Genomic DNA, 27,978 nt, shown 5'->3' on the forward strand with positions numbered 1-27,978 from the left:
CTTAAGAGTATTTAAAATATTAATAATCATTGTAAATATTCAAGGGGTTAAGTCTCCTAAACCTACTTGGAGCATCTCAGGAGACTACAAAGTACATTAGGGGAACTTTGGACAGCATTTTAAGAGAGGTTGTGAAGGTTTTTTCAGCGCTGTCATTGAAAGGAATCATGCCATGACCAACTTAGACATATTAGTATATTTCTTTGTATTAATTACTGATATATATAGGAAGAATATACATTTATTTGACACAGGTTCATTTCTGTACATTTGTTTTAAGGAAATAATCATAAACGTGCACAAATTTATATGCAAGAGTGTTTGTCACACCACTGTTTACAGTAGCAAAAAATTGTAAACAATTTGGATGTCCCATAAATAAAAATCAGTTAAGTTTTAGTATAGTTCATATTATAAGTACTATGCACCCTTTAAATCATGCCATAGAAGGATAATAAAGATGTGGAAAAATACTCATGTTAGCCCAAAGAAACCAAATTATTAAATGATATGTGTAAATCTTTTTTGGCTTAGAAAATGTGCACAGAAAAATATTGGAGGGATAAATAGTAAAATGTGGCAATGTGTTTGTAAATTTCATACAGTAAGGCTTTTGTTGTCAGAAGTTTAAAGGTAAATGTCATATAAACCAAAACCAAAAAGCTATTTAGAAAATGTTAGCTATGTATGTGGCATTTGCTTAAATACATAGCATCTCCTGATAAATATAAAATGGGCTTTGATAAATTAGTTTTCATATATCTATCTAAAAGGAATGACATTAAATATCCTGAAGTTTTTAGATAAAATTTTATGGCCTAACACAAAGATACCCAGTGATGAAGCTTGGCATCTAAAGTAGACTAGGTTTTTTTGTTTTTAATTGAATTATAGTTGATTTACAATGTTGTGTTTAGCTTTTCTTCTTTTTACAGTGACATTTTAAAACTTGTTGCACACATTAGGTATATAATGTTTTCTTTCTCTAATAGGATTGAAATGTTGTCTTTGTGGTTTTTCATCATTATTATTTTTACAGATGCTTCTATCAGACTTTTCCCATCACCATATTGAAATGGCATGTACCCTACTAGAAACATGTGGAAGATTTCTTTTCAGATCTCCAGAATCTCACCTGAGGACCAGTGTACTTTTGGTAAGGGCTTGAGGATCCTAGCAAGAGGTTGAGGTTCTTGATTTACTCCAGGGGTTAAAATTTTTGACGAGTTCCTTTTATCTTGCTCTGCCATTTGAACACTTCTACCTGAACTAGAACTCCAGCCGTTCCTGGAGAGCTGTAGGAATTTTTCTCATTTGACTGCCAGTGAGTTCACACTATTGTGAAGGGGGATTAAATTCAGCCCCAGGTAACTTTTTACAAACGATGCAGAGGAGCAGGTACTCTAAATACTCTTGTGTTAGAGCCCTCTTCGTGGATGTTCTTGGTACATCTTTACTGTGCCATAAATTATAAAGCTTAAATTTTTTAAATTGGAAAACATAAAACATAAGCTTGAAAAATTAACTTGGGGGAGAAGATATTTCTTAAGCTAATTAGGATGCCAGCATGGCCATCAAGTTTATTAAGCAATTAAGTTAGTATGCTTATTGGTAATACCCATGCATTCGATTGCAGCCTTTGCAGGGGAGAGAGTATGGTGGGGGAGGGTGTCAGTGTTAGCCCTGGTTTAGGACTCCCCGGGAATAGACTGTCATTACATCAGTGTTGCTTTTACAGACGTGTTGATTGTGTCTTTTTCTCTAGGTGTGTTATTTTTTAGAATCTAATTGTAAGCTTGAATACTTCTCTGGCAATATTTAAAATGAAAAAAACATGGGAATTTATTTCTAGTAAACAAAAATATTAATGTGAAGGCCATCACATGGACTTTATTTCCACATTCTCTCTAGGCTTATTCATATAATAGTCATTCCAAGTTCAAATTTTTATTGTAACACAGAAAAAATTCTTCCTCCTCTTTGGCTCAAGCTGGTAGGGTTAAATGAGACACTGCACATGAAAATGTAATAGAGATGCCAAGAAAGCTTAGGTTTTAAAAATGTCTATATTTTATCTGTAATATTGAACCCTCTATGTTTACTTTTTGCTAGGGAAAGTTTACTAGTTGTGGTGGTGTGGATACTTATCCCACTGCTGGAAACCAGAGTTCTTCCTGCCCGACTGGTTTTCTTCACTCAGTGGATCTTTCCCCCTCTTGTAGCGAAAGCAGCTAGCCTTTTATCATTGATTGTCTTGCTTTCTGGTTAGGAGCCTTGTTTATCATATAACGCTTTTGGGGCTTCTCCTATGTGTTAGGCACTGAGCTCAGCTCTGCAGGGATGTTATGGCTGGTTGGGGGTAGTTAGTACAAAGAAATGAAACATAGTTGCCATCCTCAAAGTGGTCCATATCTAGTGCTAATTCCAGTGTAGTGTTTTAAGTGCTTTAACAGAGAGAGGTATGCAGAGGATTTTATGGGCTCATGGAGGGAGTACTTAAGCCAGACTGAATGAGTCAGGAGAGATCTTCCCTAACAACTTCCCAGTGTTTATTGAGTGTTTATTGAGTCTGACTCTTCTGTCAGACCCTTGGGATATAAAAGTGAAAAAGATAGTTCCTGCCCTCATGGAATTTGCAGTCTAATAACTCAGACAGATGGACAGTTGGAACACAGGGAGGGGGATGCAATATAATACTGTGGGTCAGCATAGGGTATTATGTGTATAGATAGAAGAGGTGCTTAATCTAGTCTTGGTATGTCAGGAAAGGTTTCCTGGAAAAAATGGCGTTTATTTTAGAGACTCACCTGAGTCTCAAAGGCAGAGAAGAGAGATACACTGAGTCAAGAGACTGCAGGTAACACTGGAGACGTAGGCACAGCCCCGAGTGTGAGCACTGTGCTAAGGAACGAGGGATTTCCCCCAGTGGTAGAGAGTAGCTATTGAAGGATGTTAAGCAGGTAGGATAGGTATGATCAGATTTATGGTTTTAGAAAGGTCGGTGTGGAGGAGATAACTGAGGTGGCTGAGGCCAGAGGTAGACAGAACTGTGAAATGGCTGTTTTCAAAACCTATGGGGAAAACAATGAAGAAATGGTAAGGATGGGGGGGGTGGGGAATAAAAACTGGCTGTATGAAGAATTTTAGGAAGCAGAACTGATGAGATGTGATGGTGAGATACCAGGGGCGAGGAAGGGAAAGGGCCCTAAGATAAGACCCCGGATTCCAGCATGAGCATCTGAGTGGGTGATGGTGCCAGTCACAGAGATGAGGGAGGAGGAGGAGAGTTTGGTTTGAAGCGCGAATGCTTGTGGGATGATCTAAAATGTACCCATATTCGTTTGGGAACACACATAACCTTTTAACTGGTTTGCATTTAAAATTATTCTTGGCTGATGTTAAAAGTAGTTTGGTGTGGGGACTTCCCGGGCGGTCCAGTGCTTAAGACTTCTCCTTCCAATGCAGGGGGTGTGGGTTCCATCCCTGGTGGGGGAGCTAAGATCCCACATGCCTCGAGGCCAAAAACAACCAAAACATAAAACAGAAGCAATATTATAACAAATTCAATAAAGACTTTAAAATTGGTCCACATCAAAAAAGAAAAAAGAAAGTAGTTTGGTGTGTGTGTTGGGGGAGAAGGTTCTAAAGTGGTCTACATAACAAACAGGTTGAAACTAGTCTTGATTTAAAACTGTTATGTATGTACAAATGAAAAGTTAAGTGTTGCATCATGTTTTGTTCAAAGAACTTACAGGGTGAGGTCATTATCTCTAGCCCTGTTAATCATGGAACTGTTCTCTCTGTTTGGAAGAGTCAACATTTTTTTTTTTTTTTTTTTTTTTTGCGGTACGCGGGCCTCTCACTGTTGGGGCCCCTCCCATTGTGGAGCACAGGCTCCAGACTCACAGGCTTAGCAGCCATGGCTCATGGGCCCAGCCGCTCCGCGGCATGTGGGATCTTCCCGGACCCGGGCACAAACCCGTGTCCCCTGCATCGGCAGGCGGACTCTCAACCACTGTGCCACCAGGGAAGCCCTGGAAGAGTCAACATTTAATAAGCATTCACAAATTATAAAATAGAGGTCAGGAGAGGAGCTAGGCTACAACCTGTATACTTTAGCAGATTCATAGACAAGAGAAACAATTGTGAAACTTGGTATACCCATAATTGAACTTATGAAAGAGCAGAATTTCCCCCAGTATACAATGGTTTTACATGTATAGAAAGGCAGACCATGGGAAAGATTTGAATGTGTTTTAAAAAATTCATTCATTACTTTGTATATTAGTAAACATTAATTCCAAGCCTCCCATGTGCTAGGCCAGGCACTGTTTTAGGTGCTGGGTTTACATCAGTGAACATGCTGCAGCCCCTGCCCTCCCTGAGCTTGCAGACACAGCCTTCTTTCCAAAGCTTGAAGTCTTGCCTCCACCCGCCACCACCTGCCACCCCGGTCCAGACACCTGCTTGAAGCTCTTCAGTGCTTTCCCTCTACAGGCTTCAAATCCAGCATTGTTACTATGGTCTGCAGAATCTGGTCTCACCGAGCCTCTCCTCACTCCTTAGAACTGATCTCACGCCATTCCATGCTGGCACCACGCTGGCCTTCATGTAGTTCCTGTAACAGATCCTTCTCTCCTCATTGCCTCTCGTCTTGCTGTTGCTTTTGCCTCAGGTGCTCTCTCTGTGTCTCTTCTCAACCTTTTGTCCTTCAGAGCACACCTCAAATGTCACTTTTGCAGAGAGGCCGTCCCTAACCCACCCCGACTAGAGTGGGCTCTCATTACTCTCCATCTTAGGGTCTTGTTATTTTCCTTCATAACACTATTCACAATTAGTATTTAAAAGGTTGTTAGTTTATTTGTTGGCTTGTTTATTCTGTCTTCCTGCGCCAGACTCTTAGGCTTCATGAAGGTAGGAGCCATGTCCGCCTTGTTCACTGGTGACTTCCAGTACCTAGCGTAGTGCCTGGCACATAGTAAGTGCCAAGTAAAATGTTAAATGGCTGAATAAATTCAGTAATCTTAATACTTAGTGTGGTGCTCTTTTAAGAACTAGGAGTACTGTTTGAAGACCTTAAACAGTATCAGTCTGTGGTTCTCAACTGGCATCTGGTGGGTACAGGTGAACGTTGCTGCAAAACATCCTACAGTGCACAGAACACCCTCCCCCGACACACCCCGACAAAGAACTATCCAGTCCCAAACGTCTGTTAGTGCTGAGGTTGAGGATCCTGAAGTAGATGATGATTGACTGCTTTTAATCATCTCCTGGAGCTGATGCTGAGGGCTCTGGACAAGTTGTGACACTGGGGGCTTTTAGTTTTCTTGTCTATAGAGACACGTCAGATTTACCTGGTACAATATTGGATGGCACAAGCTCTCAGAATAAGGTTATTCTCAGCTGTTGTGTGTGGAACAGCCAGAGGCATTCACCCCTTTATTTATATTGTTGGTCCTTAATTTCAGTCACTCGTATATAAGCCTTATTTTACGTAGAGTTCATATAGTTTGGCAGAGTTATAAGTCAAGTTATGTTTGTAGCAGAGTTCTCTGAGTATTTTATTGGACAAGGCCTAAGACCAAGCAGTTATGGACTAATTTGTTCTAAAAACATGATTAGTGATACAACAATTAGTATGCTTGCATACTCTTAGAAATACCTAGTAATTGTTTTTTCCCTTTTCTAGCCCTTTGTCTTGAAATCTTATCACTGAGAGTAGAACTTTAGTTAGGAAGAAAGAAACCTTAGAATGAAAGTATTTTTCTTTTTTTTTGGCCGCACCACGCGGCATGTGAGATCTTAGTTCCCCGACCAGGGATCAAACTCATGCCCCCTGCATTGGAAGCGCGGAGTCTTAACCACTGGACTGCCAGGGAAGTCCCAGAATGAAAGTATTTTGACTAGACTTTTTATTTTAGGAACAAATGATGAGAAAGAAACAAGCGATGCATCTCGATGCAAGATATGTCACAATGGTGGAGAATGCATATTACTACTGCAACCCACCTCCAGCTGAAAAAACAGTGAAAAAGAAACGTCCTCCTCTCCAGGAATATGTCCGGAAACTTTTGTACAAGGATCTCTCCAAGGTTACCACTGAGAAGGTAAATCTTAATGAAATCATAGAACAGTAGTCAACTTGAGATTTGTGGTAGTGCTAAGCTTATATAACATTCAACCAAATTAATTCTTTTTCATCCTGATGATAATGGAACCGACTGCAGTGCACTTGCCTTCTAGCCCTGCACCAAATTGTTTGAGGTCAAGGACATATATTTCAGTTTTCCTAGATCAGCTTGTTTATCAGTTGCTTCAGTGCCCCACAAAGTATAGACAGGAAATGTAAGTAGTTTGCATTATTCACATTTTTTGAATGGAGAAATTAAAGCAGAATTGTTAAAGTCCCAGCAGTGGAGTTTAGGAGAGGTAGGATTAGATCCCAAGTTCCATTATGATTGATTCCATACAAGTCATCACAAGAAGGAATTCATACGATGATACATAATGTATGGGACATATGTTTTATTTTCCTTTTATGATAGTAACTTCTTATTCTAATTAAAATGGTAATTCTTCTAAATTTGATGTTGCTGCTGTGTGTACATTTGAAACTATTACTTTGTCTCTGATGTTCTGTAATGAATTTGCCTTTAAATATTTTGCTTTCAGTACAGGGGTTCTTAACCTTAAGTAGGCTTTAAGAGGCCCGTGATCCTCTGGAACTTAATGATATTGAATCTCTGGGCCTGTCTGTATTTTTCCGGAAGAGGGTCTGTAGCTTTCTTTAGATTCTCAGCAGGGGTCAATTTCCAGAAAAGGTTAAGAACCACCGACCTGTTACCTTAATTATTGTAGTTACCTTGTTAGAACCTTCACTTTTAAGTGAGACGTGTTGAGTAAACATTTTTTGGTCACCTCTACAAGTTGAAACAACATGGTATGGAACTTTTTTCTTTTCAGGAAAAAAAAATTGAAGCAAATTAACTTCTGGACAGAGGAAACCTATGGGGAGGATAAGAGTCATGGAATAATACATGTGTCATGGGTGGGCGGGGTAGAAGGTGATGACGAATGAGGACAACTTTAAAAATTGAAGCCACCTTCAGGGATCCAGAGACAGTAGTTGTTTAAGACAACAGGATTTGAAAGCTGTTTTAGAATTGGCTAAAAGTTTGAAGAGTATGGAATGCTTATGCATTTGAGATGATGTTAACGTTTCCGTTGAAGCTGATATGAGAACATATTTAGTGCTTGAAAGGTGGATTGTGGGTATAGAATAGAGATGAAAGGACTACTTTACATTCTGCCAACAGTATCCATTTTCTTTCAGAATAAAAATGGAAAGAACTTGATGATGACTAGAGCTCTGCTGATTATCTCATTACCAGTAGAGATTTTGAAAGTAATAGCTAACTTTTATGGGGTGCTTGTAATGTGCCAGACACATTCCTACGTACTTCATGCACTTTAACTTGTCTAACCCTTAGACCAGACTTATGGAGTAAGTGCCTATCATCCCCCCTTTACATGCAAGGAAACTGTGTGATGTCAGTCTTGATGTTGTGTCCTCCATCTTCTTTTTTTTAAGATTTTTTTGATGTGGACCATTTTTTTTTAAGTCTTTATTGAATTTGTTACAATATTGCTTCTGTTTTATGTTTTGGTTTTTTGGCCTCGAGGCATGTGGGATCTTAGCTCCCTGTCCAGTGATCGAACCTGTACCCCATGCACTGGAAGGCAAAGTCTTAACCACTGGACCACCAGGGAAGTCCTGTGTCCTCCATCTTAAGGGATCTTTTAACCAGATGACCTTGGGTTTATTTCGTTATTGGAAATTTTTCATTTATAAAAAGAAGTGTCTGAGGTTATTTACATCAAATGATGCACAAAAGAAAACATTATTTTTGTTAAATCTTGGGTATTTCTTTCAGTGACCTGAGTATGAGTGTATACTGTTAGCTTGATTGAAGTCCTGGAAACTCTAGGAAATTTAAGGGCGTTATGGAAAGATAAAGGGAAAATGTGAATAAATTTTACCAATAATTAGAAAAATCTTATTTTTCCTGTCTCTAAAGTGAAGAGGCTGGTAGAGAATCTATAAAGTATTTTCCATTTCAAAAGTTCTGTGACTGTACAATCGTAATAAAATATTTGTATTATAGGGTATTTTGGACTACTTAGTGCTTATCTTAGTAATTTAAACAAAATTCTCTTCATTTAGGTTTTGAGACAGATGCGAAAGTTGCCTTGGCAGGACCAAGAAGTGAAAGACTATGTGATTTGTTGTATGATAAACATCTGGAATGTGAAATACAACAGCATTCATTGTGTAGCCAACCTCTTAGCAGGACTAGTGCTCTACCAGGAGGATGTTGGAATCCATGTTGTGGATGGAGTTTTAGAAGATATTCGATTAGGAATGGAGGTAACGAAGACCTGCAGCAAATTGGAATCTGTGGACAATTTAGAGAGCCTTTAAGTCCTATTATTGAAAAATAAGGATTTGAAAACCCTCTTTTCCCCATATGGTGTCATTTACTATTACTTTTTTGAAGATAATGATTTCTTAATAAACCCTGTTGTGTCAGATTTCCTAGTCTTCTCTCAGGCTAATGCTGAAGTATTTTTTGCCTTTTCTTCAAGCTCAGTTAAGCTTATTTTAGAAGAGTATAGTAAATTTTTATTATTTCCTGGTTACTATTGGCATTCACGTTATAGGAATTCATAAATTTATTAATTAGGAGAATTGGTAATCATTTGATAAGAATTTCTGTAAGAATTTCCCTCTTTCTATATGCTTGTTGTTTCCTTAATTCATGGATTTCAGAGAAAATAAGTTACAGAGGGCTGATAGGGAGAATTACATTTTAACTGTTTTATAAACTTAATTCATTTAACAATAGCTTAATATTAAATTTAATACTTAACATGTTCTTTTTATTAAAACATTTTAAAGGTAGACATTTCTTAGAGAAAAAGGATACCCAGAAGTGACTACCTCTTAGAATATAAGAAAAGAACCCATTATTTTTTCTCTGTTCAGTGAGTGATGTTGTCAAGTGACATAGGAGAATTTTACCTCTTCTCAAACACATTGCTATTCTTTAATGGAAATCTGCTTTTTTTTTTTCTTCCCCCTTTAGGTTAATCAACCTAAATTTAATCAGAGACGTATCAGCAGTGCCAAGTTCTTAGGGGAACTTTATAATTACCGAATGGTGGAATCGGCTGTTATTTTTAGAACTCTTTATTCTTTTACTTCATTTGGTGTTAACCCTGATGGCTCTCCAAGTTCACTGGACCCTCCCGAGCACCTTTTCAGGATTAGACTAGTGTGCACTATTTTGGATACCTGTGGCCAGTACTTTGACAGAGGTTCTAGTAAACGAAAACTGGATTGCTTCCTTGTGTATTTTCAGGTATATAAATTGAAATAAGCAGTTGGCATCATTTAATGCATTGCTTGTGTTACAAAAATATTAGAGAAGAAACCCTGTAGCATTCATATATTATGTATAAGATATATTCATAGTTAGGTAAGATTTATTCTTGCAAGTATACTTAGCTTTAGAGGTTTTAAAATATATGATGGGGACTTCCCTGGCAGTCCAGTGGTTAAGACTCTGTGCTTCCTGCAGGGGGCACAGGTTCGATCCCTGGTCAGGGAACTAAGATCCTGTATGCCACACGGCATGGCCAAAAAAAAGAAAGAAAAAGTTAAAAAATATATGTATGATGAATTCTATCATAAACATTCTGATTACATTTTAAGTTTTATAATTGATGATCATTAATTTTGGGAATTATTTTGGTGCAGTTTATAAATTTGGTATAGTATGGATTATTTTGTATTTGGTATGTAATTCATGAATCAGATTACTTGTAATATTTATGCATTTGATAACATTCTCACTCATTTGTGTTCTGGTTTTATATCTAAAATTCTTGTTTCTAAATTTTAAAAAAAGACCCATCATTAACACTGAAAGAAGTATTTGTTCATTCATTGCTAAACTCTTGGGTTGTGCTTTCCATATCTTAAGTTACTTATGTAAACTGGTGATTTAGAGCAAGTACAGTATAAATTAAATTCAGATACAAATACAGAGACAGTTCTACAGCTTCTATACAGTTCATGTTCCAAAAGTTAGCTGTAGCTTGGTTGTCTGGAACCTAATCATTATTTCCCATCAAACACAATGTTATAAGTACTATTAGGGGGAATAGCTCACTATCAAATTCTCCAGATGTTACTGAAATAAAGTACCAGTGGTACCATTCAGTTCTATTTGATCATTCCTTTCTATCTAATCTGTTATGTTGTTTTTGTTTACCCACTGACAAAGAAAATAAATTTAAAACTACAACTTTGAGGTGTCAAAAATACATCCACGTAGTAGCTGGTGTTAAGTGGGGGTAACTACTCTTGGGGAAGAGCTGTTTGTAACTTTCTCCTATTACTTTATCTTTGCGTTAGAGGGTAACTTGTTACTCTCTTGTTTTCTGAATTGATGAGCCAAAAATGGGGAAGGTGTGTTGAAGATTTGAGACTCAGATTCTCTGTTCCATGTAAGAAATGCCTTAAGTTGGAGACTGCCTGTATTTAAAACCAAAGTTTTGCTGCAGAATATCAGTTATCATTATCAGCGTCCAAAGCAGGATCCCTTTCAGAAGAGTGTTCTTATTTGTACTCACTCTAACATCACTGGCAGAGAGAAAAGAGCCACTCAGAAATATTCAGGAGTAGAAAGAGACAAAAGTATTTTCCACATTGATTAATAGCAGGAATGTGTAGCAGGGATATACTTAGGGCACGGGAGTAAGAAGTGAGTGAGGCCTGGGAGATGCAGTCAGTGTGTGCTGCCTGTAACACAGTGTCCAGTTACATATTGGAAGGCAGATAGAAAGGCTCACCTGCGGCAGTGCTTCTAAACTTCAGTGTGTACACACATCACCTGGCTATATTGTTAAGATGCACACTGTGATTCAGTTGGCCTAGGGTAGGGGACGTCTCAGATTCTGTATGTCTAATAAGCTCTGAGTTCTCACACTTTGAGTAGCAAAGACCTAGAAGAAACTGGACAGGAAGATTAAACACCCAGAGGAACACCTGTTTATATACAAGTAAATTCATGGGTTGTGCTTTTTAGTTAAACTTGAGAATTACAAGTACAAAATAGAATGAAGGAGCCAAGCTAGGAGACGAGGGAAAATATCTAAATGGTGCCATATACACAGTAGATGTTCAATAAATGCTTGTTGATTACTGATTTTTATATATTCAAAAACCCTATCTTCAGATGCTTTGACTCTTTAAAAAAATCAAAGCAGGTAGTATAGAGAAAATAATTATAATTTATCAAAACCGTTGCCTTGAATTTGGTTGTTTTTGTAAAATTAAATATTTAAGCCCTATTTGGGATTTGGGAGTGGAGTTTCTGCCTGGTTTCAGTACCTGAAAACTTATTTGCTGTTTTATTTATTTATAATTTTTCCTTGCCTTTAAACAAAGATTATGACAGTTACAATAAAAAATATATTTAAATTAAAGTCACCAGATGGCTTAGGAACATATAGATGGAGGGAAATAAACGTGCTAGGATCACTGCTGTTGACCATTAATAAACATGGTAGGTGTCTTGTACAACTCTTTAGTTGTTATAATTAGGTGATGTCACAATACAGATTATTTTAAATATTTTGTTATTAATTTCTTATAGCTAAATTTATTTTTCATTTGTTATCAGCGTTATGTTTGGTGGAAGAAAAGTTTGGAGGTTTGGACAAAAGACCATCCATTTCCTATTGACATAGATTACATGATCAGTGACACACTAGAACTGCTAAGACCAAAGATCAAACTCTGTAATTCTCTGGAAGAATCCATCAGGCAGGTACACGACTTGGAACGAGAATTCTTAATAAAACTAGGTAAGCAATTAATTACAGAGAGAAAATAAAGATGGTATTTGACAGATCGTTTCTAGAATTTGCTTTATAATGTCTTCAGTTAGCGTTTACTTTTGTATACTTTCTGTTTTTTGATGTTGAGTGTTACATAATAGTGTTAGGTAAGACCTGGGTGACTGACTTCTTGATTTCATTAAATAATCCCAAATTGGAGGAAAACAGTCATGTAAAACTTGAAGCAAATGATAATGATGGAAAAAATATAATCCTGTCAGCCTCTCTTAATTTTAGAATTTTTGGTTGCTAATTTAAAACCTACTTTTGATTAAAGCATCTCATATACAGTATATATTTTCAATAACACTATTTCCTAAGACAGTGCAGGCTTGACACTATATAAGGGGGTGCCAGTTAGAAGTTTGAAACTATCCCACCAAATTTTAGTTCCTAGTCACTGGGGGAGTTGTCTCTGTTTCTAAAGACTAGAGAACATGTGAGAAATGTGCTACAGGAGGATTGGTCACTTTACTTTCTCAGTATCCTTCTGCGATTGTTCTGGAAGAAGAGGTAGCATTTGAATGGCTCCCCTAAAGGACTGTAGGAGCCGACTAGCCTTGCCAGTGGAAATAACTGGAACAGGGTGGGGCCTTACCAGTCTGGCTTGCTTGCTGATAGTTCTTAGCATGTTGTATTGTAGTCATTTCAAAGTGACACATGGTTTCAGCCTATGAAGCTAGTATTTTATTAGGAGATTATTTATTAGGAGACCCTTACCTTGACCAGTTATACTAATTGTATAAATTTACTATGTTGCATATCTGAAAAACCACTTTTCATGGCAAAGGCATTGGTGATCCTTTTCCTCTAAAATTATTTTTTCATATTACATCCAGCATATTAATAGGGTTTCTTTCTCCAAGGTAAATCCTGTTTTGGAGAATTCGATTACTGTTATCTATTTGAGCGTTATTTGAAAGGTGCTACTGATTATGCAACTATTCACTTTTCCTAATTCTCAACCCATAAACGCATATGTGATTCTTTTTGTTCTTTGAACTTTGTCCCAAGTTATCTACTTTCTTTTCCTTTTCAGATTTCTAATTGTATAAAATGATCGTTTCAAGTAGAGTGTTTATTTATCTACATACTTATTTCATTTACTTTATATGCTTTGAAATAGTCTTAGCCTTGTTTTCCAAAGACTTCCATGAATGGCTCTCTCTGTATAGTGGGCATGAGGAAATACTAGTTGGATACCCAGTTTGGTAGCAGTAAAGAGAGCAGTATGCTTTATCCTTTATCGAGCAAAGAGTTAAATTAAAGGACTTCGGGCTTCTTTTGAGGAGTCTGTCCTTGTTTAGAATATGGAAAGGAAAAAAATAGGTCACCAGTCACCATTTGCCAATGCAACTCTAAGGATGGTGGCAACTAGAATCAATATGCTCCCAAGTCGTCCCATTTTCCTTCTGTTTTAGAATCTAAATATCATAGACAAGGTATACATGAATAAACCTATATTGAATCTGTTTCCTGTTGGTAAACCATAAGATAATATAGCATTTTGCTTTTGGTAGTTTTTTGTTTTCAAGCACTTGCAAATTCATTATCATTTCAATCTTATAGCTATCCAATGCTAACTTAATAGTTAGCATTTTCTCATATTTTTAAAACCATTTTAATGTTATTAAAAGTAATGAAGTGTTCATGGCAGAAATTTGGAAAAATGCCAAGAAGACAGAAATCACTGATATTTCATATGCACGGAGAATCATGTGTTAACATTTTGATATATGTTCTTCTATTTTAAAAAAATTTCTTCACGTGTTTGCAGTTTTATAACTGGATTTTTTTCTACCTAATATATTATGAAATTTCTTCCTGACATGAAATACTTTTCTAAATATTTAATTTTTTACAAAACTGGCTATTTTTCTTTGTACGAATGTGTTAATTCTGTTGTTTGACACGTTATTTCTAATTTTGCACCCCTATAAATAACATTATTATGTTACTTTTGTGTGTATCTTGGTTTTCTCAGGATAGAGAGAATTACTGGCTCTAAGACACACTTTTTTTTTTAACATCTTTATTGGAGTATAATTGCTTTCCAATGGTGTGTTAGTTTCTGCTTTATAACAAAGTGAACCAGTTATACATATACATATGTTCCCATATCTCTTCCCTCTTGCATCTCCCTCCCTCCCACCCTCCCTATCCCACACCTCTAGGTGGTCACAAAGCACCGAGCTGATCTCCCTGTGCTATGCGGCTGCTTCCCACTAGCTATCTATTTTACATTTGGTAGTGTATATATGTCCATGCCACTCTCTCACTTTGTCACAGCTTACCCTTCCCCCTCCCCATTTCCTCAAGTCCATTCTCTAGTAAGACACACTTTAAGAACAAAACCAAAATGGTAATAGGCAATGTAATTTAATTCTGGTTTGGAAGTTCTAGATTATATTATTATATTATAAAAGGAACAGAAATGGGAAGAATAAAAGTGAAAAAAGAAAAGTCATATGAATAAATTACCTATAAAACAGAAGAGTGTATTTCATAAATTAAAAATAAAATCAGTAGAATAAAATAAAAGCCCAGAAGTTGCCCCAATTAAATACAAAACAATTTATTGTATGACGAAATAGGAATCTTAAAAATAGGATAAGAACAACAAGGTGAGCATTTAGGGGGAAAATTGATATAGAGCCACATCTTATGTCATCAAACTCCAGATGGATTGAGGAGTTAAATATTTATTTTTTAAAAGTTAAAAATAGATCTGATCATCAGATATTTGGAGAGGTGGTAATTTTCCTAAATTTTAAAATGATGCAAGAAAGCACACATATGTTGGCAGATTTGGGTGCTTAAAACTTTTGTACAATGAAAGAAATAACTAAGATTGAAGTGAAAATAGTTTCTGTGCCAGGTTATTATCACTTACATAAAGAACACAGGCAAATTGATACACAATAGATAGATGAACATAACATAATCAAATGAGGGAGGGCAGGGAAGAGTTGGTATTTTTTTTTTTTTTTTTTTTTTTTTGCAGTACGCGGGCCTCTCACTGCTGTGGCCTCTCCCGTTGCGGAGCACAGGCTCCAGACGCGCAGGCTCAGCGGCCATGGCTCACGGGTCCAGCCGCTCCGCAGCATGTGGGATCTTCCCAGACTGGGGCACGAACCCGTGTCCCCTGCATCGGCAGGCGGACTCTCAACCACTGCACCACCAGGGAAGCCCAAGAGTTGGTATTTTTATTGAGTACTTCCAGTTTGCCAAAATTAAAGTGGAAGGTAATGTTCATATTTGACAAGTGAGTTATGTAAAGCCCAAATCAAAATACTAGGTTAACAATCGAGCCAGAATTCAAAGACTGTGCTCTTTCTGACATAGTAAGTATGTGGGGAAAATGGTTAGCATGTCTAGTGAGCAGAGAAATATAAATGAAAACCATTTGAAAGGGAGTATCACAATTATTACTCTGTTATGAGCAGGAAAACTGAGGCACCAAGCAGCTCAAATTCAAGAGAACAGTATTTGATTATTTTGGTCCCCAAGTACACTTAATTCTGACCCACATTTTAAATATTGTACTGTCTAGATTTTACGTTTTATTAACCGTATGTCCTTTGTACATTTTTATCTGCATTGTTTATTTTAGATTGACAGTGTCCTAGAGGTCAACAACTGAACTGTTTATTATACAGCTTAGCAAATGCAAAATATATTTATAAACTGCTTTTGAAACTAACTTGCAATGCAAATGAAAATGTGTTAGAAATAGTAGTATTTTCCTTACAAATTAGATGTACAGCTATCAAAACAAAGCTACTTATCCATTAGAGTTCTTCCTGTGACACGTATTTTAAAGTGGCTATAAAAAAGGTATAATGGTATATTAGGCCATGTGAGTTTATCAGCACTGTGATATTTTTTATTGAGAGTGCTTAGATTTATATAGTCCTGACTTTTAATTTTTTGCCTTTGATAACATTAAAGCAATATATTGCTTCTGAAATTCCAAATAAATAAATAAATAAAATAGTAAGTTAATGGTATCTCAATCTGAGATAGCAGTTTTTTCCCTCAGTATTATTTTTCTTTTAAAACAGATCTCTCTGAGCTTTATCCATCTTTTCTCAATTTTTTTTTTTTTAATTTCCAAACTTGAATGTACCTACTTTCATCACTCTGTACATCTGTGTTTTTGTCAATTCTTAATTGGTTAGACTTAAGACACTGGAGTAATTTTTTGTTTTTGTTGGTTGTGTTAGTTATTCAAACCTTCTGGGCTTCAGTATGCCTCATAAAATGAAAGGGTTAAATCACATCGTCACTAAAGTTTCTGTCTGCTCTAATTGTCTAAGATTCTGTGAGTAAACAAGTATTTACTAAACACCTACTGTGTATTTATCAATATATGGCCTCTAATGAGTTTTGAATATATAAAAAAAGTTTTTTGTTCTCAAGGCTCTTATAATCTGATGTAACATGTATTGAAATCATTAGAAAAACCATTACATGGTGTATCTTTAAGTGTAAAGTGCTGTGATCAATTCTGCAAGTGCTTTAGAGTAAGTAGGAGGAAAAGTAGTACTCAGTGAGTTTATGCAGGAAGTGAAACTTAGACTAAATTTGAAGAATGTATAGTATTTGAAAGTGCATATTGAACGATATTCTCTATGGAGAAGCAATTTGATGATCACGAATGCAAGGTTAGTATACTTTGTGACACAGAAGAGTCTACCCCAACTACAGGAAAAGGCTGGATTAGGACTAGGGAGCGTGGGGAAAAGTCGGATCAGATGAGACCATGGTATGTGCATCTTGAAAGTAGAGAGTAGTTTGGAACTCAAATGATAATAAAGAAGAATTGACTAGGCAGCAAAATGTGGATGAACATGAGGAGGAGGAAAGAGATTCAAGCCAGGGAATTCCCTTTGGAGGAACACGCTGTTACTGAAGAAAAAAACAAGCTCTTTGGTGACACAGCTGTTAGATGTGTCACCATCTAGCTTTGCCTCCTTCCCTCAGTCTTAATTTGCAGACATTCAAATTGATAGTCAAACGCGACTTCTCCATTAAAGCGATATAATTTTATTATATCCTTGAGTGTTTAGAGATTCTTGAAATATCATTTGATAAAAAGTATGACCAAGGTTGCATTGTACGTGGCTGAAGCTGCACCTTATGTGCTGCTCCTGTTTGCCTTTGTTCATCTGACACTGAGATAAACAGTTTGAAGCTCTGAGAAAGGGAAAAAAAATTTTTTTTTTTTTGGCTAGTGGTTAAGAAATGTATCAGTGCTCCTTTGTTGAAATAAAGATCTAATTAAGTTTTTTAAATGGTTCTCAAAATAGTTTTAAATTCTGTTCTTATTTTATTCTGAGAACATGGCTGTTGAATTATCTTAATACATACTTTAAGTGGTGTAATACTGTCGAAAACTTGCCTTTATCTTTTTTTTATGTCTTTTTCTACTTTCTCCTCACTTCAAGGCCTAGTAAATGACAAAGACTCAAAAGATTCTATGACAGAAGGAGAAAATCTTGAAGAGGATGAAGAAGAAGAAGAAGGAGGAGCTGAAACAGAGGAACAATCTGGAAATGAAAGTGAAGTGAATGAGCCAGAGGAAGAGGTGATGACTTTTATTTATAGCAAAATAGGTACATTTGTAAAAGAGTATTTTGATTATATGAGCCAAGATTTTCTTTAATGTATAAAATAAGATCTCCTCTTTAGTTTTATTAGAGTACATGTAACTAGTAGTATATGTCTATTATAAAACTGCTGGATTAATTGAGGTTTTTTTTTTTTACAAGTAAGAAAATACTGATCATAGGATTTTTAAAAATTGCTATTATTAAGACCATTTTTTTAGAGCAGTTTTAGGTTCACAGCAAACTTAAGGGGAAGATACAGAGATTTCCCATATGTTACCTGCTCATACCTACTCACACAACCTTCCCCCATTATCAACATCCCCCACCAAAGTGGTACATTTGTTACAACTGATGAACCTATAGCAACACATCGTGATCACCCTAAGTCCATCATTTACGTTACAGTTGACTCTTGGTGTTGTACTTTGTATAGGTTTAGGTAAAAGTATAATGACATGTATCCATCATTATGGTTAGGATTTTTATTTAATAAGCAATTTGAAGACAAAAAATTGTTTGATCTGCTAAGTATGTGTTTTCTTTTTTTAAAATTTAATTTATTTATTTAATTATGGCTGCGTTGGGTCTTTGTTGCTGTGCACAGGCTTTCTCTAGTTATGGCGAGCGGGGGCTACTCTTTGTTGCGGTGCACGGGCTTCTCATTGCGGTGGCTTCTCTTGTTGTGGAGCATGGGCTCTAGGCATGCGGGCTTCAGCAGTTGTGGCTTGCGGGCTCTAAGGTGCAGGCCCAGTAGTTGTGGCACACGGGCTTAGTTGCTCCGCGGCATGTGGGATCTTCCTGGACCAGGGCTCAAACCCTTGTCCCCTGCATTGGCAGGCAGATTCTTAACCACTGTGCCACCGGGAAAGTCCCGATCAGCTATGCATCTTAATCTCACTTTTGTTTTTTTTGGCCACACCGTGCGGCATGTGAGATCTAAATTCCCCAACCAGGGATTGAACTTGTGCCCCCTGTGGTGGGAGGACAGAGTCTTAACCACTGGGTCACCAGGAAGTACCCTTAATCTCACTTTTGAGTGTGGACTTTTTAACCTGTAGATTTTATGAAAAAATTATGGACTAGATGTTAATAACTTTGCTTTTTCCCAGATCTGATAGTATAGGAAACCTGAAAATCATCATGTACCATAATCATCAGTGTGCCCTTTTGTTTTTACGACTCTGTTAGGCCAAACTAACATGAATGACTGTTCATGAATGAAATGACTGTTCTACCATTTAGGACCTATCAAAATGTCATTTTCACATATGATTCAACCTAATAGTTTTAATTCGTTCCTTTTTTCTTCTAAAGCTGCTTAAGTTTTAAAAATTCCACCTAAAATAATAGAGTATCTGGGGTTTGCTTCATAACCTGGAAGTAGACTGGGCAATGAGTTAGGGATATACAAGAAACTATAACCTGACCATTAGCTAATAATTGTTCAGTTGTGTAATGGGTAAGGGTTCCTTATGCTATTCTGTCTACATTAATATATATTTAAATGAGAAAGTTAAGAAAATGAAAAGCAGGATAAATAAGAATAACAATAAAATACTGATGAATATAAAATTTAAATCATGGAATTAGCACTTTTTCACTTTGTAAGCTTATAATTATGATATCATGTATATGGTTTCTTTGTGTCCCTTGGGTGCTAAAAGCATTTAGGAGAGTGTGATAATTTAGAAGTGTGATTTTAATTAAATATTGAAAAAGTTTAAATTTATAATCAATATTTAAATGTTTTATGGAAATTGAATTTATTAAAATTTTAAGTTTTGATTTACTTGAGTAAATAGAATACAAATGTTTAGAGGATATGGGTTGTTTCATGTATAAAGGAATGTAAATTATTTAAGGCATTCATAAAAGAGATTCATAAACTGGATTTTTAAAAAGCTTCATTTAGTGCGAAAGAAAAATGACCCATAGGGACTTCCCTGGTGGCACAGTGGTCGAGAGTCCACCTGCCAGTGCAGGGGACACGGGTTTGAGCCCTGGTCCGGGAAGATCCCACATGTCGAGGAGCAACTAAGCCCATGCACCCCAACTACTGAGCCTGTGCTCTAGAGCCCGCGAGCCAGAACTGCTGAGCCCGCGTGCCACAGCTACTGAAGCCCATGTGCCTAGAGCCCGTGCTCTGCAACAAGAGACGCCACTGCAGTGAGAAGCTTGTGCACCACAATGCTCACTGCAACTAGTGAAAGTCCACGCGCAGCCACGAAGACCCAACACAGCCAAAAATAAATATTAATTAATTAATTTTTTAAATGACCAGTAATTTAAGGTAATTAAGACTTTCTACAGTTAGAAGTAGAAATCCCTAAGTCTTATTTTTTTTTTAGCCCTGAAGGTCTGTAGCTATTAATGAACATTTCGTATGATTTGACTACATCGCAAATAGCTTTGCTGTTAGTTAAAAATGAATTATTGTATAAAAGGCAGCATAAATAATAATGTATGGTTTTTATAATTGGTTAGCATTTATAGGCAGTAGAAATGCACCTTTGTGTTGGTATTTTGCTACCACTTTTTCCCCCCAGTTTTATTGAGATATAATTGATATAACATTGTATTAGTTTAAGGTGTATATATAACATTTTATATATATATATATATATATATATATATAGAGAGAGAGAGAGAGAGAGAGAGAGAGAGAGAAATGATTACCATAATAAGTTTAGTTAACATCCATCACCTCACATAGTTAGTAATGTTTTTTTGTGTGTGTGTGATGAGAACTTTTAAGATTTACTCTTAGCAAATTTCAAATATACAATACAGTATTGCCAGCACTTTCTCTTTCCAACCTGACCACTCCCCTAAAGTAGATATAAATAAATTGATAAAAATTTAGAACTGGAATATGTTTCTATAATTGATTTCTATATAAGAGATGGACATTGCTATATTGCTTTTTTTTTTTTTAAAGAAGGAAAATAATTAATTAATTCTTGGCCTTGTTGCGTTTTCGTTGCTGCACGCGGGCTTTCTCTAGTTGTGGTGAGCGGGGGCTACTCTTTGTGGCAGTGTGTGGGCTTCTCATTACAGTGGCTTCTCTTGTTGCGGAGCATGGGCTGTAGGTGTGTGGGCTTCAGTAGTTGTGGCACACGGGCTCAGTAGTTGTGGCACATGTGCTTAGTTGCTCTGCGGCACGTGGGATCCTCCCAGACCAGGGCTCGAACCTGTGTCCCTGCACTGGCAGGCAGATTCTTAACCACTGTGCCACCAGGGAAGTCCCTATATTGCTTTTCTAAAAAATGAGTTTGTCGTAGAAACATTCAATTATATAATTTAAATTGGCTTATTAAGTACTTTATAACAACAAAAGGAAATGAGAGAGTATTTCCATTTTGTATTTTTAGACTAATCTTATGGCTGTCTTTGGATTTTGCTACCGCACTAATTAGATAAAGAATCTAATAAATTAAACATCCTCAGTAAATGTGACATTAAAGAGTGACTCATTTTCCTATAAATTTCTCATTTGAATAGTTGTACTATATTTTCTCCTCTAAACGCATTTTCTCCTTTTCAAAAGTGAACTTTATAATTTTTAAAATTGTATCATTTTTAACTATTTCTTTTCCAGTTGCAAAGTGGATATTATACATAATATATGTGTGTTTGCTAAGTGGAAAAACAAAATGTTCGATAGGATGACTCATGAGCCTTGTCTGGGAGGAGAATTGAAAGGAATGCTTGGTTTACTTTAAGGAAATGGAGTTGGAATTGTTTGCTCTCCCACCCGAGACCATCCTTTCCCACCAGTACCCTCCAAACATAGGGAGGAGAACATTTTTAAAGAGAGAAGATGGGTTGATTATAAAGTAGTAAGAACAATGTAGGATATTCTATAAATATTTGCCTCAACCGAGAAAGAACAGGGCTGGAGTGGAACTCTTCAGAAAAGTTGTACTCTTCTTTTCCATCTTGGTCCACAACTCTTCCAAGCTCCATATGGCCTTTTGAAGTTATTCTTAGCACATAACAACCAGAATATTTTCTTCTTAGTATCAGCTGGGTAAATTAAAAGGAACTTTAAAGATGAAATAAATATTCTTCTGCTAAAATTCTAATTTTCTGCAGCATTTTAGAGAAAGTACAAGATTTATTATTGTAATAGCAATAATATTTATTGAGCATGGTCACTGTGTTCATATTACCATTTCTCTTGGCACCCTATGAGTTAGGTGATAAATAAGGCACAGATACGTTAATAATTTGCCCCAGGTCCTAGCAAGCCAGCATTTGAACTTGGACAGTTTGACTTCTGCTGTGCTGACCACCTGCTTTCCTAACCAGCTCATGTGGTCTGTTGACTTCCTTACCTCATAGGTTATTATGACCATGGGATTAGGACAGGGAGATTCTTGTTCAGCGTTTTAATTTCAAAAGTCAATCCGTTTTAGTTTGCCTGAGCAATATAAAAAATGGTGAAAGGAAAGGGTTAATGTGTTTTAGCTTAGTTTTTGAATAGGAAGCATCTTTCAAGTGTTAAGAAATGATTAATGTTTTCCAAGGGCCAATTTAAGAGCATTTCTATTGCAAATTTAAATTTGAATTATAGAATTATGTCAAAAAAGGTTAATGCATTTGAAAAAAAAGTTAATGCCTTCCTGTATTTTCCTCAACTATTTCCACTTCAGAAATTCTAAAAGTTTTCAGATGTCTCTATAGTAAGTAATAATGCACTGTTTGGATTTTTAGAATCAATTTCTGTGTATACTAGAAGTGTTATAACAAATTTAAATCATTTGTTTTCTCTTAGGAATTATTTCTCATTCACTTTATTTCTCTTGGCGCAATGAGAAACAGCTGGGTTTAGTGTAGTCTTTTTAAAAAAAACTTTTATGGAACAGAGTGGGAGTGAATTGTGTTAGAAGGATACTCAGATGGAATGCTGCCCCTGTGTGGTTGGGGTTTTTTTTGGTTTTGGTTATGGTTATAGTTTTGGTTTTTTTGTGCCTCTTTGAAAATTCACTGGAGTTCTGCCCAATCTTCCGTTTGAAAAGGAATTTTGGCTGAGAGAAGAGGATGCTGGGGGGACTGACAGGAGAGGATGGAGAGATGTAGTACTTGAAAGCCACCAGCAAGGGGAGTCAGAATGCCTATCTCCTCTGCTTAATAAAGCACATGTCCTTGGGCAAGTCACTTAACTTTTCTGAGCCTTAGTTTTTTCACATATAAAAATGAGGACCATAAAGCTTATCCATCCTTCTTCAGAATTAGGTAGAGCAAACAAAATGCTGTGAGAGCACTTTCTAAACTGAGGTGCTTTATACAGTGAGGTGCTTTATAAAATGTAGTGTCGTTGCTTTCAAATGGTAACAATGTTAAATTTGAATTGTCAGTTTTCATTGCAGAGTTAGATGGATATTAAAGAACTACTATGAGAAAATCAGTCTCAAGTTAGGGAGGAGAAAAATAACAAAAGGTTCAGGAAACTCGTTCCTTGTGGAATTCAAGGAAGAGTTTCTACAAAGGATCTTTGTATTACTAGATCAGTGGAAAATGTGAAATGGGTTTTCAGCTACTGGTATGTAGTACATGTTGCCAGCTGACTTCGCCCTACCAGTCTAGGCAGACTGCATAAAAGGCTGAAACCAGAGAATAATAAACAATTATACAGAAAATTTAACATCTTTTTAAGGCATGTAAAAGTAGTAATGTTTTTCAAAATGTCTTAATCTTCTACAAATGTTAAACAATTTCAGGAGGGTTCTGATAATGATGACGATGAAGGGGAGGAAGAAGAGGAAGAGAATACAGATTACCTCACGGATTCAAATAAGGAGAATGAAACTGACGAAGAAAATACTGTACGTATGGCTGAAAATTCGCTTTTTGAAATTGTGCACTATTTTCATAGTATTTCAATTTTAGCCACTGAAGTTTTAGTTTTTGTGATAATTGAAATAATGTTTCTTTGGAAATTCATTTTTAATTTGTTTTCCTATCTAAATACTTTTCTTTATTAACAAGTTCTTTGACTATATAATAATGTTATATTGCCCACTCATTCCTTGAGTTATGTTGGAAAAGTTATCAGTACAAAAGGTTCTGCCATACAAAACATTACAGTTAGAATTTCTGGTCTGAATTCTTGTTTCTATTCTGTTTTTATAAGGAGGTAATGATTAAAGGAGGTGGACTCAAACATGTACCTTGTGTAGAAGATGAGGACTTCATTCAAGCTCTGGATAAAATGATGCTAGAAAATCTGCAGGTATTAACTGTTGCTCTAATCCAAAGTATTCAATACAAAATACTGCAGCACATTTGATTGTGTTTCCTACCTAAACATTTACCTCTGCAGCAGCTTTTTCTAAGTTAGACAGTTTGAAGCTGCCAATACTTCTGGCACCCCACATCCTAATTTGCCACATTTCTTTGAAAATAGATGGAAAAAATGTAATAAGACTTGGAACAGAGTGACTTCATTGTATCACCCTCCACCTTTTCTCTCTGAAGTCATATCTCTATTTCTAAAACCCTTCACTTGCAGTTTGTTTAGGAGTCAAACTGCGGAAGATAAATATTTGGGGAAATTTAATTTAGTAAATTCTTAAGTTTGATTTATAATTTGAATAACATATATAAATATCTAGAGGAAATTGGTCATTTGATATTTAAAGAAATGTTAATTGTTTAATCATGATATTAAGATACTAGATTTTATAAAAAGCTCCATCTTCCCAGTGATTTAGGTAATTATGTTTTTCTGTAGTTAGAGGGAAAATCCCATGGACTGTTTACTTCAGCCCTATATATAGCTATTGTTTTAACCTTTGGTGACTTGAGAAGGGGGCTTTTGTTGGAATGGTAGGTGAAAGCCCCATGGAGTGTGGGCTCAGTGGGAAATGGAGAAGGAGGAAGTGAAAATACTGGATACAGGTAGAGCTGACTTGAGACATTTTCTAGAAAGGGAAAAGAAATGGGGATGTAGCTAGAGAAGGTCAGAGTTAAAAGAGGAGGGTTATTTTTAGTTATGGAGTAGATGCCGATGGAATAATCCTTTAGAGAAGAAATACTGGATTTTACTTTCATAAATGTAGAAGATGCTGATAAGGTCAGAAGCTATGATCATGTATAAATTAGTGGTACAGGCCAATTTGCTTCTTCCTACGTATATTAAAATTTCTTCATACATCTAGAAAACTCTTACTTTATGAAACCTTATATTCATGTCATTTAGGAGCACACATCATCATATAAAACATAATCATTATAATCCCTTTGATGAGGTAATAAACAGTTTACTCCTTAAAGAAGTTTTTCGTATCTTACATGAGTCAGTAGCTATTTACTCATTCATTCATTTGTCTAGCAAGTATTTATTGGGCCTACTGTGTGACTAGCACTGTTCAGGCTTAGTATAAAATAGTAAATAAAAACAGACCTGGTTCCTGCTCTCAGAGAATGTACTTTTATGGGGGAGGTAGATATTTAACCACAAATATGTAATTTCAACTTATAAGTGCTAAGGAACTAAAAGAACGCTTTGGTAGAGAGTAAAGGAGAAGGGCCTTCTTTAGATAAGATGATCAGAGAAGGCATCTCTGAGAGCATGACTTTTAGACAAGACAGGTACAGAGGAGTCATCTGGGTGAAAAATTAGGGTAACGTGAAAGTGTGTCAGAGGTACTGAAGCAGAAAAGAACTTGTGTTTGAAAAACTTAAAAAAGGCCAGTATTAATAGAACACGGTCTGTGGGTGGGTCACAGCATGAGAACAGGTAATTGGGAGTGGCCCGGTCCTTTAAGGAGCTGGTTCAGACTGGGATAGGACTAAAAGTGGGGAGACTAACCAGGGGGTGGTTAGAAGGCTGTGGTGGTAACCCAGGTGAGAGATGATGGTCATCTGTCTAGGGGAGTGGCAGGGCACATGGACAGAAGTCTGGATTTGAAAGCTGTTTAGGAGGTAGAATGAACTGGATTTATTTTGTGCTTGATTAGATAGCGGTGTGTGGGGCCCAAGGAGTCAAAGACGACACTCAAGTCTTTTAGCTTTTGGGCCACTGGCTGGTCTCTGACTGGAAACGGGAGAGTGAGCCCAAGTTCCACTTGTTAAGTTTGAGGAGCCTGTGAGGTGTCAGTGGAAGTGTCTGGAGATCAGAAGAGAAACACAAATGGAGCGGTTGTTAGAGCATATTTAAAGCCATGGCAATAACTGACTCACCCAGATGTAGGGTGTGGAGACAGAAGAGGAGCAGGTTCAGGGTTGAGCCCTGAGGAGCCCAACATTTAGAAATAAGGTAGAAAAGCTGAGGAAGTCAGAGGAATGGGAGCTTTTGATGTGGTCCAGTGATCGTTACTTATTGAGTACTCTTGAAGAAGTGATCTGGAAGGATGGGAGGATGTGATCAGAGAGGAGGAAACTTTGAATTCACATTTTTGCATTTGTGTTTATGTACTGGAGAAAACTTCATCCTCTGTTAGGCACTGATTTTAAATCATTATCAAATACTCCAAACGAACAGTTGTACAGACGTCTTCCTTTTGCTAAAAATCATAGGAAGATACAGTATCATGAAGACATTGACTCTTCATGAATCAGGTCCTTAAATTTCATGCAGTCCTAATTCTGTCCCACGGGGGGCATTTGGGGATGGGGTGGGGGTGGGGGGAGAGAAGAACAGGGACATGAATGCAGGGTGAACTTAACAAAATTATTCCTAAAAGCATCTGTAAGAAGAAACAGAATAGCTAGGAGACTTGTAGAAAATGGAGGGTGAGTTGAGATACAAGATATACATACAGTAATAGGTTGTTGCAGGAATAGACAGATTAATCAAACAGAGGAGAGTCCAGAATAGACCTCAGAACATGGCAGTTTAATCATGATGAAGTTAACACTTCAGATCAGTTGAGGGAAAATGGTGTATTCAACAAATGGTCAATAAAAATAAAGCTGGATTTCTGTTTTATTTCCACACCAGAATTAATTGCAAATCTCTCAAAAAATCTTAATAATTGTGAAGACTGTTGAGCACTGCATTAAGACTTTACATTTATTCTTCATACAGTGCTGTTGGATGCTGTTTATATTCCCATGTTTCACTTAAAGAAATAGGCTTGGAAAGACAAAAAAACTTGCTTAAGGTGAAAGGGTAGTGAGTGGTGTAGTCTCTTATCAACCATTTGTTGCATTACTTTCCAGCACAGAATGCCATAAAAACCTTTAAGAAATAACAGACCGGGGGGAAAAAGTCTATAGCCAACACAACACGAGTCAATATCTCTACTATACCAAAGAGATCATACAAAGTAATGAGAAAAGATGAATGACTCATTTTGTTGTTGTTGGAAAGAATATGCAAAATCGTGCTAAAGCTCACTGACAATCAAAAGATAAGCGAACTAAGAAGGGCCTTTTTATCAGGTCATCAGATATTAAGATTTAAAAAGTGACAGTATCTATTGTGGTTAAGTGTGGGCAAACATCTATATTTGGTAAGTGTAAATGAGTCCATTGTTTTTTAGAGAAAATTTGGTAAACCTGTCAGATGGGCATGCCATTTGATCTAAAAATGTACCCTTAATAATAGTCTCTCAAGTGCATGAAGTTAAATATAATGTCACAAAGATGTGACATTGTAATAGAAAAAAAAGTCTAAGCTGTCTATCAGTAGAGGACCAATAAAATAAATAAGACACACCCCTATAATTAGCTCTGTATATATTCAACTAGATGCCCAAGATATTGAATCAAAAAGAAGAAGAACATGTATGTTTAGTATAGAATAATACACATCATGGTTGCTCCTGTTTATATGTGTATATAGTATATGTTTATATATGTATATATATGCAAGAAAAAATCTGGAAGGACATGACCCATTGTTAATAGTTGTTGCATCTTGGAGTCGGGCTGAGGGAGGTACCTGGAGGGATTGGTATGGACGCATTGGTAATATATATATATATATATTTTTTTAAATTAATTAATTTTATTTTTGGCTGCGTTGGGTCTTTGCTGTGCGCAGGCTTTCTTTAGTTGCAGTGAGTGGGGCTACTCTTCATTGCGGTGCGTGGGCTTCTCATTGCGGTGGCTTCTCTTGTTGTGGAGCACTGGCTGTAGGCGCGCGGGCTTCAGTAGTCTCGGCACGCGGGCTCAGTAGCTGTGGCTTGTGGGCTCCTGAGCGCAGGCTCAGTAGTTGTGGTGCACAGGCTTAGTTGCTCTGCAGCATGTGTGATCTTCCCAGACCAGGGCTCGAACCCATTTTCCCCTGCCTGGCAGGTGGATTCTTAACCATTGCACCACCAGGGAAGCCCAGTAATATATTTTTGTATTGAAATAGTTTACAAAAAGAGTATGTTAATTTTGTTATCAGGAAAGAAAGATAATTTACAAATCAAGATTCATCTAACATGATTCTTTCAAATTT

General features: G+C 36.6%; 1 protein-coding gene across 2 annotated transcripts in view; it reads left to right on the forward strand.

Moving 5' to 3' along the window:
- Positions 1-27,978, forward strand: part of UPF2 (UPF2 regulator of nonsense mediated mRNA decay) — a gene marked incomplete at its 3' end in the record, with an annotated part of 98,385 nt that overhangs the window by 56,552 nt on the left and 13,855 nt on the right. For both annotated transcript variants that reach the window (XM_082619792.1, XM_082619793.1), the window contains exons 11-18: positions 1,040-1,156; positions 5,922-6,107; positions 8,225-8,428; positions 9,147-9,422; positions 11,751-11,934; positions 17,418-17,557; positions 23,306-23,410; positions 23,719-23,817. In XM_082619792.1, the coding sequence (XP_082475918.1) occupies positions 1,040-1,156; positions 5,922-6,107; positions 8,225-8,428; positions 9,147-9,422; positions 11,751-11,934; positions 17,418-17,557; positions 23,306-23,410; positions 23,719-23,817 (1,311 nt within the window). The remainder of the gene's footprint in view (positions 1-1,039; positions 1,157-5,921; positions 6,108-8,224; positions 8,429-9,146; positions 9,423-11,750; positions 11,935-17,417; positions 17,558-23,305; positions 23,411-23,718; positions 23,818-27,978) is intronic.

Source organism: Mesoplodon mirus, assembly GCF_964341445.2.
Source record: "Mesoplodon mirus genome assembly, chromosome: 4".
Taxonomy (NCBI): domain Eukaryota; kingdom Metazoa; phylum Chordata; class Mammalia; order Artiodactyla; family Ziphiidae; genus Mesoplodon; species Mesoplodon mirus.